General features: G+C 38.8%; 1 protein-coding gene across 13 annotated transcripts in view; it reads right to left on the reverse strand.

Moving 5' to 3' along the window:
• KIDINS220 (kinase D interacting substrate 220) overlaps nucleotides 1–18014 on the reverse strand; it is a 104662-nt gene that overhangs the window by 45710 nt on the left and 40938 nt on the right. For all 13 annotated transcript variants that reach the window (XM_045979736.1, XM_045979737.1, XM_045979738.1 and 10 more), the window contains exons 13-22: nucleotides 14612–14776; nucleotides 13201–13380; nucleotides 11813–11978; nucleotides 9208–9359; nucleotides 8733–9022; nucleotides 7852–7992; nucleotides 6884–7127; nucleotides 6648–6736; nucleotides 5219–5363; nucleotides 601–763 (exon numbers count right to left, since the gene is read on the reverse strand). In XM_045979736.1, the coding sequence (XP_045835692.1) occupies nucleotides 601–763; nucleotides 5219–5363; nucleotides 6648–6736; nucleotides 6884–7127; nucleotides 7852–7992; nucleotides 8733–9022; nucleotides 9208–9359; nucleotides 11813–11978; nucleotides 13201–13380; nucleotides 14612–14776 (1735 nt within the window). The remainder of the gene's footprint in view (nucleotides 1–600; nucleotides 764–5218; nucleotides 5364–6647; nucleotides 6737–6883; nucleotides 7128–7851; nucleotides 7993–8732; nucleotides 9023–9207; nucleotides 9360–11812; nucleotides 11979–13200; nucleotides 13381–14611; nucleotides 14777–18014) is intronic.

The following is an 18014-nucleotide window of genomic DNA, read 5'->3' on the forward strand; positions in this document are numbered from 1 at the left end:
TTCACTGAACCTTAACTGTATGTTTTTTAAGAAAAAATTTATCAGAAAAAAATTTTTTAAAAGTACTTCAAATCACTGAGCTTAAGTAACAATATTTCTTTATTGTTTAATGCAAAGAATGTTTTCCAGCTTATATTCAGTTTCAAAAATCCTCCAGATACAAAACTGAAAATATCTGCACTAATGATTTAAAAAATTTTAACCTCCTTAATATTCAATGAAGACACTTAGAATAAAAAATAAAATGGAAAAAATAATAACATTTCAAGATTCGCATTTTGTATGTATAAATACACAAAACTAATAGAACTATTAACTTTTTTTTACTTCGTAAGTTACACTGAAAAGGGAAGACTATGTCCAACTAAAGATGTAAATTTTACATTAGATATTTACCTGTGCTAATACGACTCCAAAATTATAATGGAATTAATAAGAATGGTTAGTTGAATCCATCCAGAAATATACATTCATTGCATATTATTTTGTATTCACTTTGCTTTATATGCATTAACTTATAACTGTAATAAATTATAAATTATAACTTATAACTAACTCAATCTAAAATAAAGTGCAATATCAAGAGGCCAGACAAAGTACCTTTCATAGATGGTTTTTAATGTCATTTGATCTGGAATACCTTCAGTCTCTTCCAAATACAATATGAGCCATGAAGTTCGGTAAGGCCACTGCTCAGTAAGGTTGATCCAGCTGGCAAGCCTGTCCCAGTTGAAACTAATCTGATTGGCTCTCAGTAATCGTCCTTTAAAAAATATAAAAACATTCTAAAATTAATAGATGTGTACTATTATACTTAAGTGAAACATTTAGCATGTTGACAATTAATTTAAATATTTAGAAGTTGCAACTTAATTTACATTGCAAATTCAAATCTACTATTTCCATGGCTTCTATAATCCAAAGAGCTGTACTGGAAAAAGTCTAGGGATTAAACACAATTCTGTTTAATTCTAAAGTAATTCTTTGGTGTCATTTGCCACTAGTGTTATATACTGCTTTGATCATGCACATGCAGGCAAAAATCTTTCAGAACTATGTGTCAGACAGTCTCAACACTGCCCACAATCAGACAGAGAACATCGATGCACCCGTGACGGACCCTATCTGTTAAAGTGCCATCTCAGAAGCTGCTAGGCAAATGGTACAGTGCATTAGAAGGTGATCAGTTCTGTGGAATAAATGAAAAAAGCAAGGTGTATAGAAGGAGGAAGTATAATTTATATAAGATAACAAAGGAAGTTCCCGATGAAAAGCTGACTTTTAAGCAAAGACTTCAAAGGAGATGAGAAGGCCAATATACATCTCTCCAAAGAAAGATCATTACAAGCAGAAGCCCTCGGGCAGAAACATGCCTGGCATTTTCAGGACACAGCAAAGAGGTCAGGAAGGGATCGAAGAGCAGGGTAGGAGAAGATGAGGTCAGAGATAGGGAAAGAGGTAAAGAGAAAGACATCAAAAAGGGCCCTGTAAGAAACTGTAAGGACTTAATATTTTTATCTTTAGCAAAACGGGAAAATAAGAGAGTTCTGAGCAGAGAAATAACACGACTGGCTTCTATTTCGAAAGGTCACTGTAGCTGCCGCATGGAGAACAGACCACAGAGGAAGCAGCAGGAGCAGGCTACTGCTGCAATGAATACAGATGCGACATAATGATGCAGAGGATACGGGCAGTACGTTACAAACCATGAAAAGTGGTTAGATTCTGGATATAGTCTGAAAATAGAACACAAGGATGTACTACAGATTGGAGGTGGTATATATAAACAAGATATCAAGGTTTTTTCCCCCCCAGGGAACTGGAAAAAGAGTTGCATTAACTGAGATGTGAGACTATGGATGGATTAAGTTTGGGGCAGGGGATCAGAAGTTCACTTTTGGACATGGTATGGTCTCAGACATACATTAGACCTCACTAGGTATCAAGCAGGCAGCTGAAGAACAACAAGGCTGAAGATATACATTTGAGAATCATTTGCATGTAAATGGTATGTAACCCTTTGGGACTAAATGAGATCACCAAAGGAACTGGTTCAGATAAAAAAGAAAAGAAACAATGACTGCACCAGGGGCATTCTGACACTAAATGGTAAGAGTAGATGAGGTACTTATTATTATTATTATTATTATTTAATATAATTTAATAATAATTTATTATTTAATATATATTAATATATCATTTAATGTATTAATATATAATATATTAATATATTATTCAATATATTATATATAAATATATTATATTATATATTATATTATATATAATATATATTATATAATTATATTAAATATAATATAATATATTATTATAACTTAATATAATTTAATATAATTAATAATATAATTATTATTAATATTACTTATTATTTTGTGGTACTTATTGTTATATGACTTTGTATGTTCTGTCTTTACCAACAGGGCAAGAACTTTATCTTGTTCACTGCCTATCTCCACCATAGCCAGAGTGATATCTGGCATATCAAGATACTCACCATATATTTATTAAATATGTACAAAGATATTGATAACATAATTTCCATTGTAGAACATAATCAATTTAATAAAGTTTGAGACCTCACTTACAGGGATTTCATTACCAAAAATACGGCACATATATTAAACACAACCTCACTTGCAATTTAGTTTATAGCATGCACCCCAACCTTATTCTAAAAGCAAATTCCAGTGTAACTATCGTAACAGTGTCAACACTAGTCAATATTACTAAGTACCATTCAATATCATGCAAAGGAACATATGCTTACATATTAAATTTATATGTATTTAAATTTATATGTAAGCATTAACATGGTGAAGAGCAGAATTCTATGCATGGAATCCAGTCACAGGGCACTGATCTTCAATTTTATTATTAGTATTTTTATTTAAAATGTCATTTGAAAACTGAAACAACTACAGCATATAAAATCTGAATTTCAACTTTAAAATTTTATTTACTTATTTATTTTATTTGAGAGAGAGAGCGCAAGCGAGCACGGGCACCTGAGTAAGAATGCAAGGGCAGAGGGAGGAAGATACGGACTCCCTGCCGAGCAGGGAGCCTGAGGATCCTAGGACAATCCTAGGACACTAGGATCATGACCTGAGCCGAAAAGAGACGCCTAACCAACTGAGCCACCCAGGCTTCCCCGAATTTCAACATTTTAAATTATAAGTTAATTAAGACATCCATGTTCATGGATTGGAAGACTCAATATTGATATATTAACCCAAGTCATCTAAAATTCAATGAAATCTGTCAAAATTCCCATAACCTTTTTCGCAGAAATAGAAAAACCCATCCTAAAATTCATATGGAATCTGTGACACTGAATAGCCAAAACAATCCCGGAAAAGAAGAACAAAACTGGAGGACTCGTACTTCCTTATCTCAAAACTGACTACAGAGCTACAGCAATCAAAACAGTACAGACTGGCATAAACACAGGCATACAGATCAACAGAACAGAACAGAACAGGAGAGCCCAGAAATAAATCCCCATGTATATAGTCAAATGATTTTGACAAGGGTGCTAAGACCATTAGATGGGGAAAGGACGGTCTTTTCAATAAATGGTGCTGGGGAAACTGGAGATCCACATGCTTAAGATTAAAGTTGAACCCCTACTTAACACCATATATAAAAATTAACTCAAAATAGATCAGGTTACCTAAATGTAACTTAAAACAATAAAATGCTTAGAATAAAACATAGGACAAAAGCTTCTCAACACCGGATTTGGCAGTGCTTTCTCGAATAGAACACCAAAGGCATATAAACAACAACAACAAAAACAGACAAACGGAACTTCATGAAAATTTTAAAAATTCTGTACACCAAATGGCACTATCCACAAAGTAAAAATGCAACCCACAGAATGGGAGAAAACATCTGCAAATCATGTATATGGTAAGGAATTAATATCCACAATAGAGGGAACTTCTAAAACTCGACAACAAAAAACCCAAACAACTCTATCCAAAAATGGACAAAGGACTTAGATAAACATTTCTCCAAAGAAGATACAGGAATGGCCAATAAGCATATGAAAAGATGCTCAACAGCACCAATCACTAGGAAAATGCAAATCCCATCCACAATGAGATACTACCTCTCACCTAATAGGATGGCTATATCAAAAAAATAGAAAGAAACAAGTGTTGGCCAGGATGTAGAGAAATTGGAACCTTTGTGTATGGTTGGTAGGAATGTAAAATGGTGCAGCCATGGAAAACAGATTTAAGGTTCCTCAAAAAATTCAAAAATAGAAATACCATGTGACCCAGCAACTCCATTTCTGAGTATATATCCAAAAGAACTGAAACCATGGTCTTGGAAAATACTAAGATGCACTCACGTTCATAGCAGCATTATTCACAAGAGCTAAAAAATGGAAGCAACCCATATGTCCATCAACAAATGAATGGTTAAGCCAAATGTGATATATACGTACAATGGAATATTACTCATTCTTTTAAAGGAAGGAAATTCTGCATGCTACAACATGAACCTTGAACACATTATGTTAAGTGAAATAAGCCAGTCACAAAAAGATAAATACTATATGATTCCACTTATATGAGGTACTTAGCACAGTAATATTCTGTAGAGACAGGAAATAGAACAGTGGCTGCACGGCACTGAGGGAGGGGAGAAAGGGGAGTTATGATATAATGGGTGCAGAGTTTCAATTTTACAAGACGGAAAGAATTATGGGGATAGATGGTGGTGATGGCCACACAACAGTGTGGTTCCATTTAATCCCACCAAACTGTGTCCTTGAATATGGTTAAGACAGTAAATTTTGCTGTGTATTTTATTTAAGCCAATAAAAAAGAAAAAAATCTATCATTTGAAAACAAAACAGTAGTGGTGTATAAATCTGAATGTCAACATTTTAAATTATCAGCTAATTATACTCGGTCATACAAATTAACATAAAACTATCTTTATACAAAGAGAAAAACCTGACGTGAGATAAAAGATTTTTTAAGTCATCGAGTTTTAAAAATAACAGTGTACAAATGACGGTTGATTTTCATCATCAAAACTAATATAGGTTTTATTAGATATACTTAATGCAAATAAAAGTGGTACACAGCAGTATAAACATTATGAACACAGTACATCCTTTTGTTTCTGAAACTAAATTGCTTTCCTAACGTGATCAAGTTTATTATCTACTGTAAGAAGTTACCTGTCACAGAAACAATATTAAGTAACCTTCTCATGGTCTGAGGACTTATGTCACTGAACCAGTCCTCGGTAACCAGCAGTTTTGTAAGATCAAAGGACATCTGCCGAGTAATGGTCCGCTGCATCTGCCTTCTTCGATAAGTATCCTGAAAGAGTTTAAGAACAATGAGAATGAACCAATACTCCAAGTCCGAGAACTGAGGGCTTTTTGAGAAGTTACTGCATGTTTATGATGACAACAAAAACAATCTAAAATGTTAGTCAAAGAGGAAGATTATATAACAGTAATAGGCATTATTATTGTTATTCCCTGAGGCAAATCTTTACAGAGCAGTTATAAAGTAGTATTAGCAGCAACGGCATCCAATGGTGTGGTTTAACTTCAGATGTATTTTGATTTACTGTTGTACAGTTAGAGAAAGCTAAATGCCTTGAAGGTTATAAATAAGCAAAATTTGGTAGAGAATTCAAGTCAAACTCTTACAGGATTTCCAATATCAGAGGGACCCTGAAATAACAGAGTAAATAAACTCTTTATTTCAAGGATTCAGCATTTTGATGTTCAGGTGATCTTTAAATGTGCGACAACTACGCTTACATACGGATAAGAATTAGAGGCACTCGAGTGGGCAGAGTGGGGCAGAGAATCTTCTAGTTGGAGGAAGAACAGGCCCCACAAAGGCGAGTTCTCCTCTAAAGTCATGGTGGATGCAAGCACAGGGAGCCCAAGAGGCCAGACTACTAAGAGACAAATTCGAAACGGGAAATGATACCCTCCTAATTTAGTATTATCAATTGTCTTTCATATTAATTTTGCATTCATACTTGTGCAGGTTAGAGACATAAAATCAGAATCAAAATGTCACTGGAAACACGTTATATAAAACGTCTCAAATGTATGGTAGCAAACTAGAAAAAGAAAAGCGTGCCAGCGCCAGCCCAGCGTTAAGTGGCACTCTCACCGTCCCGTACCTCGTGGACATCTTCCTGCCTTGTAACGCGCCCTCGATCTATGTACCAAACAGCGTTCTGAGAGTGGGATAGGGCCGGGAAAACCTGAGTGTTCGAGGAGAAACCCAGATGGCCGGGCAGGACACAAAAATCACTGCACGGTGAAAGAAAGGGACAGAGCTCGCAGACATCAGGGAGGGAGGAAGGCCAGCAGGAAGAGCACGGAGCTCTTCTCACACCATGGGCCTCTTTCCCCGCTATAGTCTGGTGGCAACGGGCACCTGGAATGGGTACAACCCGACCTGGAATGGATATGGGGCTTCTCCACCCTGGACGACGTCCTCTGGAGAGCTTTAAAATCTCACTCGCAGAGAGCCTAATTCGGCTGCTCGTAATGCAGCTTGTATTTAAGTAGCATCACCTTCGCTCCGCTCGAGCAGCAGCAACGGAACACGTGGCTCAGAACAGGGGCAGCTTACCCGTCTGTTCAGGGCTGTTCTGCTACCGAGCTTAGTCATCTCTCCCAGGCTGTGCTGTGAGACTCTTCTGTCAGCATCTTCCTGGGTCCCTTAAAGAGTTTGTCGAGAGAGCACCACTGTATTAACACTCTGCCACACGGGAAATACCAATAGCATTTTTCAAGGTAAAAGGTGAGTCACCATAAAACATTACGTAACTACTTCAAACCGAAGTGCCCGCGGAACTGACTCTTTACCTGCAGTGTCTGGGCACGGAATGTCCCCATTTGTCGTTGAAGTCACAAGAAATTTTCTTGCATTGCTGAGTCCACGACTATTAAGAAAAACAGGTAAGTGAACTATATTGCGCATATAGTCGTGTCCGTTTATATTTGAGTCACGAAGCACGCTGTTGAGGTTCTGGTTAATCGCCTTGATGATAATATGCGGATCACTTGCAAAAATGGCAATGAAGGGGCCTTTTGAAAACAGAACTCGGACCTGTGGTAGAAAAAATGCGTACTTATGATACAAAGTTCAAATTATCCAAAGCAACAAAAAGCCTCTCAAAATCCGTATTATCCTTTGGTGACTATATTTTTTAAATACTACTTTTTTCAAAATATTATTTCATATGAAAATAAATTTCATGAAGGTCTCAATCTGGTTGTTCACCATCTGGCAATTTTTCATCACCTAACTGTGATAAAACCTAACTGTGATAAAGCCTCCACAGAAAACAGTTAACCCTGTCCTATTCTGAGATATCTGTGGTCTACATAAAAGGAAAGACCAACACACACGGACACATTTGTGAGCAGACATGAGGCTCTGGGCACACTGGTGTCTCCACAGCTGCACACTACTGCTTTACCATGCCTCACAGAGCCACTGATGCACCCCGACTTCAACAAAAATACAGGTTCTGGGGCTTCCCTACCCTTGCCTCCGATTCTAACCATAATCATCTGCAGAAGAAAGCTGGAGTCACACCATGGACTTAAGAGCTACTCTGTTCAGTTGCTCACACAGCCATTGGGCTAAAATTGTTTAAATCTGTTTGTGATGAGACATTTATTCCTGTTATGCTTTTGCACTTAAAAAAAAAATGGTTGGTTTTACAAAAGAAAAAGTACTATTCAAATTCCACTTGAGAAATTCACAAAGTCATTCCTCTCGGCTGCCACATGTGACAAATACAAGTTTCAGGATGGCTAAGACATACAGTGTCCAGCATCTGGAGTACTTTGTCCTGCTCGCAGGCGTCCAGTCCATCAATGATCACCACCAGCCTTGTCTGATTCTGAGTGAAACTGTCAATGGTTTTTGCCATCCTGGCCATCAGCTCCACTTCACACTTAAGAACCTGCACAACAGAAAGGACAGAAGCACTGAACGTGGAAGAAATTGAAGCACATTTCTTACACTGCCTGACAGAATCTCCTCTAACAGGAAGAAAAAAGTCCTCACAGCCAGTTCCGGTCCCACGTAAAACTGCAGTGAGTGCTTCACAATTTATAAAGTGACTTTACACAAATTAGAGCCCTTTACCCTTATAATGAGGTAGGCACGTTATAACCACTTCAAAAGGACACACTAGGCTAAGTGACTCATTTGCCGAGATCACACGCTTGGAAAGTCACTGAATGCGAATTCAAATGCTGTCAACACCACACTACAGTTGGCTCCTCATGGCCTCTGACCTTGATCAAAGGAAAGGGCTATAGATATTAGATGAAGTCCCTTCTGCACCTAAAAGTACGGTCCTATTTTATATGTTTTAGTGGTTTAATTTGCCTTCTCTACTGAGGAGCCTATCTTCTCAGGCAGGAAACCCAGTGTTATTAGGTAGGTGGTGGTGACCTGTGGAGCAATCTCCTAATTCCTAGGAATACCTTATAAAAGTCTATTTTATAAAAACCTGTATTGTTTTAATTTTTCCCACTTCAGACATACATTTCCACAGGGCAAACGTGGACTGAAACTAAAAAGAAATGCAACACGGTAACATTGACAGAGTCCACGCCCTAAAGCCCCACCATCAAGGTCACGGGGGCATACTCACATTCGGTTCCTTCCTAATGATCCGCGAGTGCCTGTGCTTACCTTCATGAACCCCTCACTCTTGAGTTTGTGCAGTGTGGAGGCAGCATTATGGAGGCGTTTCCTCTGAGAATTCAGGAGAGAGTCCAGCACCTGCCACCACGTACGGCAGTTCAGCACGAAGGCCAGTCCCACTACGGATGCGATTGATATGAGGACAGCATTCACCGTCAGATGTTTTGGGTCGACTCTGAAGATAGCCAGGAGAGTAATTCCAGCAATAATGCAACCGAAGATAAAAAGGAAGATGACAAAGGATGGCAGGCAACAGGTCTTTTTCCATTTCTTTTTGCCTGTAAGACAGCAAATGGTTTTCCCAATTATTCACATACCAAGTATCTAGAAGACCATAGAATGACAGTCACGGCATATGCATTTCTAACAGTGAACTCGTGTCTCCACAGAAGTGCACGGAATATTCATCCCATCCTCATCCCCAGCACACGCACACAGAGGAGGAGGAGTAAGGAAGTCCTACCCTGCGAATCTTCAGTCTTGAATACTCGAAAGAGCCTGGTCGCCAAAAAGCCAAACTCTCTCTCACAGGCATCCGAGAGAGTCGCGATCATTTCAGCCATCGATGTTTCTCCACCTACACTGGACAGCCTGTTGTAATCTGTGAACAAAAACCTTGGGGGGAAAAGGAGAATAAAGTGTTACTCGGGTATCTAAAGAAATAAATAATTTCCACATACGTCATCTCTGTATCATGTGACTACATTTTCTTAAAGTTTCTTTTAAAATATTGTCACTGGGGCGCCTGGGTGGCTCAGTGAGTTAAAGCCTCTACTTTCGACTCAGGTCATGATCCCAGGGTCCTGGGAAGGAGCCCCACATCGGGCTGTCTGCTCCGCAGGGAGCCTGCTTACCCCCCCACCCCCGCCTGCCTCTCTGCCTACTTGTGAGCTCTCTCTGCCAAATAAATAAATAATAAAATACTGTCATTGAAGTTCTGAAGAGGGAAAAGAACTTGTGATTAGGTTCCTCCCACTTCTAGTGTCAGACATACTTGTCTTAGGAAAAGGCAATAACCCAAGTGAAATGCAGCAGAGTCGTATGAAGTTAACTGACGAGAAGCAGAGGGGTAAAACAGGGCGGCAGAGCTCCGGCAAGGCATCGCCACCTGCAGGGCCTTGGCACAGTGACTGAAAGAGCCACGCACGGAAGTGTCTGAGGCACCAACCAAGAGATCAGAACGCTGACAGGATACTACAGTCATTAAGAATTTAAGGCCATTTGGGGGCACCTGGGTAGCTCAGTGGGTTAAAGCCTCTGCCTTCGGCTCAGGTCATGATCCCAGGGTCCTGGGATCGAGCCCCACATCAGGCTCTCTGCTCCGCAGGGAGCCTGCTTCCTCCTCTTGCTCTGCCTGCCTCTCTGCCTAGTTGTGATTTCTCTCTGTCAAATAAATAAAATATTAAAAAAAAAAAAAGAATTTAAGGCCATTTGAAAACTCAAGTTTTAGAATGTTTTATTTATAGCTTAAACATTTAGTAAGGCTTTAGAAATGAGGTGCAAGATTCCTTTCAGGTTATTCTTTGAGATAACTGAATCATTTGTATCCTGATTCTCCGAATGGATAGGACTTCTGCATTTGCTCCTTTCTCACCTTCCATCCCTAAACTAAATGCTCATCTCAATGGTATGTAAAAGCACTGTTCTCAAAATACAGTCCAGGATCACACTGTACTCTGTTGTGTGACCTTGACTTAAGCTTTTTTTTTTTTTTTTAGATTTTATTTATTTATTTTATTTTTTTTTTTTTAAAGATTTTATTTATTGATTTGACAGACAGAGATCACAAGTAGGCAGAGAGGCAGGTAGAGAGAGAGGAGGAAGTAGGCTCCCCACTGAGCAGAGAGCCCGATGCCGGGCTCCATCCCGGGACCCTGGGATCATGACCTGAGCCGAAGGCGGAGGCTTTAATCCACTGAGCCACCCAGGCACAATTTATGCTATTTTAAATGTTCTTTTTTTGAAATACCATGTCATTAATTTAAAATAAATTTTCTGTGAAAATACTTCCCTCAATTATTTTATTCTACTCTGAATGTTTTAACTTTTTCATCTCACCTTTTCATTTGTAAATCCTTCTAATACTTAATCATATATGCTAATTATGTAAGATTTATTTTTTATTTTTATCTCTTATATTCATAGTTTTTATGTTTCATCTGATTTGACTTATTTATTTTCAACTTAAGTTACACATTTTATCTTTAATATTTTAAAATTCTTAATCATTAGTATGCATTTAACTATTTTGCTAATTTCTACTGAATTCCTCTTGCTTTCAATTCTGTTTTTCACTTGATGTTCCTTTGGAGCCCTTTACCTTTCCTTTATTCTTGACATATACGTTTTTCACCTTTTCTGAACTATTTTCTCATACATTTCCTATTTGACATTAATGATAATTTTAGACAGGCAAGTCAATTTATTTCCTCAGGCGAGGAAAGAGCATCTCAGAGGGCATGCTCAGTAGCCAAGAAGACAGGCTAATGCAAGGGGATGCCAGGACCCCATCCTACATCCTGCGCTCTCTTCAAAGTGTTCCCAAAGGATGGAAAAGGTGTCACGTTATGGCAGGGTGAGATACGCGCAGATCAATCTGGTGAATCAAAGTTAACCAGAATTTTTTAGGGAGAGGTGTCTCTGTTCCTTTTACATACAAGAGGAAGATATAATATAAAGTGATTTCTCAAACCTATTTAATCAGGACATGTTGTTTTATTTCTCATATAAGAAGTTTAAGAAAAATGCCTTGGGATGCCTGGGTGGCTCTGTAGGTTAAGCGTCTGCCTTTGGCTTGAGTCATGATCCCAGGGTCTTGGGATCGAGTCCCATGAGAGGCTCCTTGCTTGGCCGGGAGTGTGCTTCTCCCTCCCCCACTGGTTGTGTGCACGTGCTCTCTCTCTCTCTCTCTCTCTCTCTCTCTCTCTCAATCTCTCTGACAAATAAATAAAATCTAAAAAAAAAAAAAGAAACAAATGTTTTTTTGTAATGTACATTGAGAAAGCATTATAAACTTTATTTTTGCTTCATCTTACAAAAAGCTACTTCTGTCAAAGGGACCAACTTACCTCACAGGTAAAGCTTTAGTGGTCTGCTCTGGCAATTCAGGTGGGTTTACGAACATCAATTTGAGGAGGAGTTCCAAATATCCAATATGTCTTGCCAATCTTGTGCTGAGGACCCAGGCCCAATTCCAACTCTCTCCTTCCCTTCGGCCACCAAAGTAAATGACAACTGAAATGCACAGTTTAAAAAAATTATTCAAAACAATCATGACCCAAGCAGCCTTTTTTCTCACACTGTCAAATATTAAGTACTGAGAGGCAGACTTTACATGACTTTCCCTGGTTCCATGCTATTCCCTAGCTATTCCTCAAAGAATTCCTCAGCTAGGGGCATCTGGTGGCTCAGTGGGTTAAAGCCTCTGCCTTTGGCTCAGGTCATCCCAGGGTCCTGGGATCGAGCCCCGCATCGGGCTCTCTGCTCCACGGGGAGCCTGCTTCCTCCTCTCTCTCTGCCTAGTTGTGATTTCTCTCTGTCAAATAAATAAAATATTAAAAAAAAAGAATTCCTCAGCTAATTCACCAACATAGAGAATGTGTGTAGAAAGTAAACTAATGGGCACCTGGGTGGCTCAGTGGGTTAAGGCCTCTGCCTTAGGCTCAGGTCATGATCTCGGGGTCCTGGGATCGGGCCCCATGTTGGGCTCTCTCTGCTCAGCGGGGAGCCTGCTTCCCCCCCACCCGCCTGCCTCTCTGCCTACTTGTGCTCTCTCTCTGTCAAATGAATAAGTAAAATCTTTAAAAAAAAAAGAAAAGAAAAGTAAACTAACTAAAATATGATGTAAGAAACACAATGAGAAAGAGAATGCCTTACGCAGAAACACATCACTTAGTTCAGACTCAACTATAAATGATTTGGGGTTGGTTACTTCTTGCACCTGTTGAAGTCACCAGTTCCTCCAACAGTGAATCCATTTCCTCTGCTATGACTGAAGCTATCCCCGAAGACCGGGACTATAACTGATGTTTTTTACTTTGCTTTTAAGTAAAATGAAGATCCCAGGGATGATCAAAATGCCCAACAGCATCCCACTGATGGCTATGAAGACTTACTTTCAAAAAAGACCCAAATACAGTAAATCATTAATATATAAAAAAGTGAGTATAATAAATTAGAGTTCTATTTTAATTTAACGAGCAGTATGTCAGTGTTTAAAGCTATTCTAGCCAGACTGAGAACAATGTTCCTCTAGGCCAACTTACAAAATAGCAAAAAAATTATGACACTCTTGTAATTAAATATGAAAATCACTTAAAGGAGAGCTATAGATAATATTTTATATTTTATAAATATAGATACATAAATATAAAATATTAAGATAATATTTTAAATAAAACAAGAAGTACTTAACATTGTCTTTATTTTTTTAAAGAAATAAAAAGCAAAAACTTACTAAAAAATATGTATAAGAGAGCCAAGAAGCTCAGTGACACTGCTATCCCAAGATTCAGGTCGATGGTGAAAGCAAACAGTAAACCGAGCCCCCCACAAAGCAGCAAGGTCAGAAACACGATGAGCCAGGAGAACTGAAAAAGAGGCTCAATCTGTTGTCCTGCAAAAGTCTTCATTTCATCTGAAAGAGAAACAGGAAAACCTTAATCCTTTTTTTTTTTTTTTAAGAAATACAACTTCTTTTTTTCCCCTCCAAGTTTTTATTTAAATTCCAGTTAGTTAACATACAATGTAATATTAGTTTCAGGTGTAGTTTTGGTTTTCTTCTCCCACGTCTTTGAGAATACAACTTCTAACTCAATCTGAAACTTTCAACATAAACATTTACTGGGCACTTACTAAGGGCCTGGATGGAATGTTGCTACTTCATCATTTTAGCCAATGTTCTCTTTAGACAAACATCCCAACTTCATTCCCTAGGGGTTCACCCACCCATTTTACTCACTGTCTTGCTTCACACTGAGGACACACAAATCCTTTTCCATATATTCCCATCTGGTAAGATTCCGTTATTTTTTGTGGTTTGTATTATGTAAACAACAAGGTATTGTTTCCACATACAAACTGGAACACATGACTTTGCTATGTGCCTTCAACCTACACATGACCACCCTGCCTCTGTGGCACGCCTCCTCACCCCTTCTCCCTGCAATCACATTGGAGAGTCACTGCTCTTAAACGTGTGGGCTGAGCCCAGATGAGCCCTGAACAAGTCATTCTTTCAACAAAACTTGGTAAAAATTTTACAGGCAATATTGAAACCTGTCCCTTTAGAACGAGTAAGATTTTGCCAATCAGAGGGGCAGTGGGAGGTGCTGTCTAGGAAGTTCCTAACAAAGGGAGCAATTCAGGAAAAGGACCTAGTCTGTTCTTGCAGGAGCCAAGAGCCCTCTGGGACTGCAGCACGGGGCACACCCTGGAGGCAGTGCTGCTGGGTATGCTGTGCAAAGTGACAGGTTTCGGAAGGGCTCCGGACAGGATGATTATAAATAGCAAATGCGGGGAGCCTGGTGGCTCAGTCAGTGGAGCATGCAACTCTTGATCTTGGGGTCCTGAGTTCAAGCCCCATGTTGGGTGTGGAGTCTACTTAAAATTAAAAATAACAACAAACAGCACATGCAGAAAATCGGCTACCAAGGGGTCTTAAGAGTGTTCTAACACAACTGGATCTTTGTTGTAGGAGGAGAGCTCAAAATGACCATGAGGAGGATCAACCGGAAGGAGTAACACATCCCATTTAGTCAACTGCGCAACACACACTCGGACATGAACATCTATCTTGCTGCACTTCAGAAAAAACACCAGAGGAAGCCTTGTTATATATACAGACTTTGCACAAACATGCCCTTCACCTTCTAGTTTCTTGAGTAAGAAGGATTTCCCACTTCCCCACTGTGCGTACAGCCCCACACAAATGGGCGGCTGCATGGTCGGCTCGCTGAGGATATCTGCTAGCGCGCTGCTATACAAATCGTAACCAAGCATGTCCCCGTCTGTTTCCGTAGGAGACAAGTGTCCTGTAATTATAAACACGCCATATCCTCACATTAAAAAAAGACATTACCACTAAAAAGGAACATCAATTCTCAGTTATCAACTGGTCATTTAATTAGGAAAAAAAAACTTATATTAAATGGTTAATGTGTGAAAAAATAGGTTAAAAGATTCTTAAACACAGTATTTCACTGAACTTAAGAAGCCTACTTACTGCAAGATGCATCGTTATTATGTATAACCAAGAGAGAAAAAACATGTTGCCAAACTGTGACCCCATGCTCTCCTATCCATCAGCTATAAGACACATTCCAATTTCAGAAAGTTTAAAATGTGGAACAATGTACATTTTAGAATCAAAAAAATATGATTAAAACACAAACCAGTACATAGGAATAATATTAATACATGTAATACTTTCTATGTACTTACTATGTACACTACTATATGTGTATTACTGTAATATACTTACTATGTAAAATACTTTCTTCCTATGTAAAACTTTCTTACTATGTAAAACCTTCTTCATTACATAAAGAAAGCTATTAAATGTTACTGAAGAATAAAATATAGTAATTGGAGAAAAAGAGACTCCAGGCAGAAAGGTTCAATGGCTTTGAGACAGGAATTCTCACCAAATTAATTTATCACTTTAAGACAAATCCAGTCAAAATCTATGGGAATTTTGAAACACTGAAAAGCAGAACAACACATAAGAATAAGAGAAAATTTTAAAAGACTACAGAGAAAGAGCCGTTGTCTTTGGACAAAAATCAAAACATACTATAAAGCTACAATAATTAAAGCCCTGTAGAACCAGCACAAGCTATTAGCGTAAGTGGCATTCCAAACTAGTGGGCAAGGGAGGAGTTAGTTACGTGGTGCTGGGAGGGGCAAACCACCCACTTTTAAAAAAAATAACACGAAAACTCTATACATCTTTACCTTAAAAAAATGTTTCTGAAACATTAAAAAATTAAATGTAAAAAAACCCTTTAAAAATACTAGATGAAAATACTAGGGAGGGCACCGGGGTGGCTCAGTGGGTTGAAGCCTCTGCCTTCGGCTCAGGTCATGACCCCAGGGTGCTGGGATAGAGCCCCACATCGGGCTCTCTGCTCAGCGGGGAGCCTGCTTCCCTTCCTCTCTCTCTGCCTGTCTCTCTGCCTACTTGGGATCCCTCTCTGTCAAATAAGTAAATAAAATCTTTAAAAAAAAAAAAGAAAGAAAAGAAAATAGTAGGGAAAAAACTTTTTAATCTTAGTGTGGAGAAGGCCCTTCTTTCTCAATATAATACTAAGGCCAGAACTGCAGGAAAAGACCAATAAATAAACTACAAAGTGGCACAACTTTTAGATAGGGAATAAAAAAACCCACCACCATGAACAAAGAAGAAGCTGGGGGGGAGGGGTGCAACATGTAGGATGGACCCAGGATCCACATCCCTAACATATAAAGACACTTAAAATTATTTTTTAGGGCGCCTGGGTGGCTCAGTGGGTTAAGCCGCTGCCTTCGGCTCGGGTCATGATCTCAGGATCCTGGGATCGAGTCCCACATTGGGCTCTCTGCTCGGCGGAGAGCCTGCTTCCCTTCCTCTCTCTCTGCCTGCCTCTCTTGTGATTTCTCTCTGTCAAATAAATAAATAAAAAATCTAAAAATTATTTTTTAAAAAAATATCAAAAACTCAAGAGAAAAATGGGCAAAGGATACAAAAAGAAAAATGGAAAAAATATAAATATCCTGTGAACATATATGAAAAGATCTCAACCTAACAATTTTATAATGCAAATTACATGAGATTTTTTTCTCACATTGATCTGATTCGCAAAGATTAAGGAGGCTAGAGCGCCCAGTATTCACATCACGGGGAGCTGCACTACAGCACGTGGTCTGAGGCAGAAGAAACTGGCAGAGCCGTTGGGAAAGTCTCCCAAAACTATGAGCATCCACTGACTTGACTATTCTACTTCTGGGAATCCCAAGAAATAATCCTAAAAACAAGAGTTAATGAATACATTTACAAAGACGCTTAACTGTACCACTAGCTTTTAAATATAGTTCATTATTAAAAACTTTTACAATATAGTATGACCTGATTATTAATTTTTAAAGCTGTATATACAGTATAAAACATTTTAAGAAATGTATAGAAAATCCTGTAGGGTTGTTCAAACAGTTACGAATTAAGAGATAGGGGACAAGGGAAAATTTGCACTTTCTACTACAGTCATGTCTTCATTTTTGAAATTTATGAGTGTGCACTAATATTATAATTAGAAAAAAATATTTTAAAATACAAAAACTCATAATACAATAGAAGCATACTTAATCCCACAAAACAAAGGAGTTTGTGAGCATTGCTAGGGGGTGGCGGGGTAGGGGTACGGTGGTTGGGTTGTGGACATGGGGGAGGGTATGTGCTATGGTGAGTGCTGTGAAATGTGTTAAGCCTGAAGATTCACAGACCTGTACCCCTGGGGCAAATAATACATTATATGTTAATAAAAAATTGAAATTAAAAATTAAAAAAAAGAAACATACTTAAAAACCGCCTGTAAGTAAGAAGCTCAACTGGAAGGTGGTGGGATTCTATCTCCTGTTGGTTTCTGAGACTGACATAACTCTCAATCTAGCAGAAAACTGTTCCATATTTCAAAACACCCCATATAATTATATACTCATGCACATTCTTCTCCATCAAAAACTCTTCGAGTACAATATTCAAAGCCTTATGCTAGATGTTAGAGAGCATATAAAGAAGAGTCCCTGTCCTGAAGAATTTGGAATTGGAAGGGAGAGAAATTCTACAAGAAATTTAAAAAAGGCCAAGTAAAAGAAGTATATAAAAAAAGAAATGTAAACATAAGTGCTTAAGCATTCAAATGAGGCAAAAATTGTATCTGGTTTAGGCAGATTCGTTAAAACATCACTGAGAAGGGGACAACTGAAGGAGCCTTGGAGGAGAAGATCTGGACAAGGAACCTTGGTGGAGATGGAGGGGCAGGCCTGTGGCAGGCATAATGAGCAAACCCGGAGAATTCTAAGCCCTCAGGCCACAGAGAAAACAGACCATGTTTAGATAAAAGCACAATGTATACCTGGGAGAGCAAGAGGGAAGGGATTTTTAAAAAGCAGGCTAGATTTCTAGAGGTCTTAAAAGCTGATGGAGGGGCGCCTGGGAGGCTCAGTGGGTTAGGCGGCTGCCTTCGGCTCAGGTCATGATCCCAGAGGCCTGGGATCAAGCCCCACATCGGGCTC

Source organism: Meles meles, chromosome 15 (genome assembly GCF_922984935.1).
Source record: "Meles meles chromosome 15, mMelMel3.1 paternal haplotype, whole genome shotgun sequence".
In the NCBI taxonomy this organism is placed as follows: Eukaryota; Metazoa; Chordata; class Mammalia; order Carnivora; family Mustelidae; genus Meles; species Meles meles.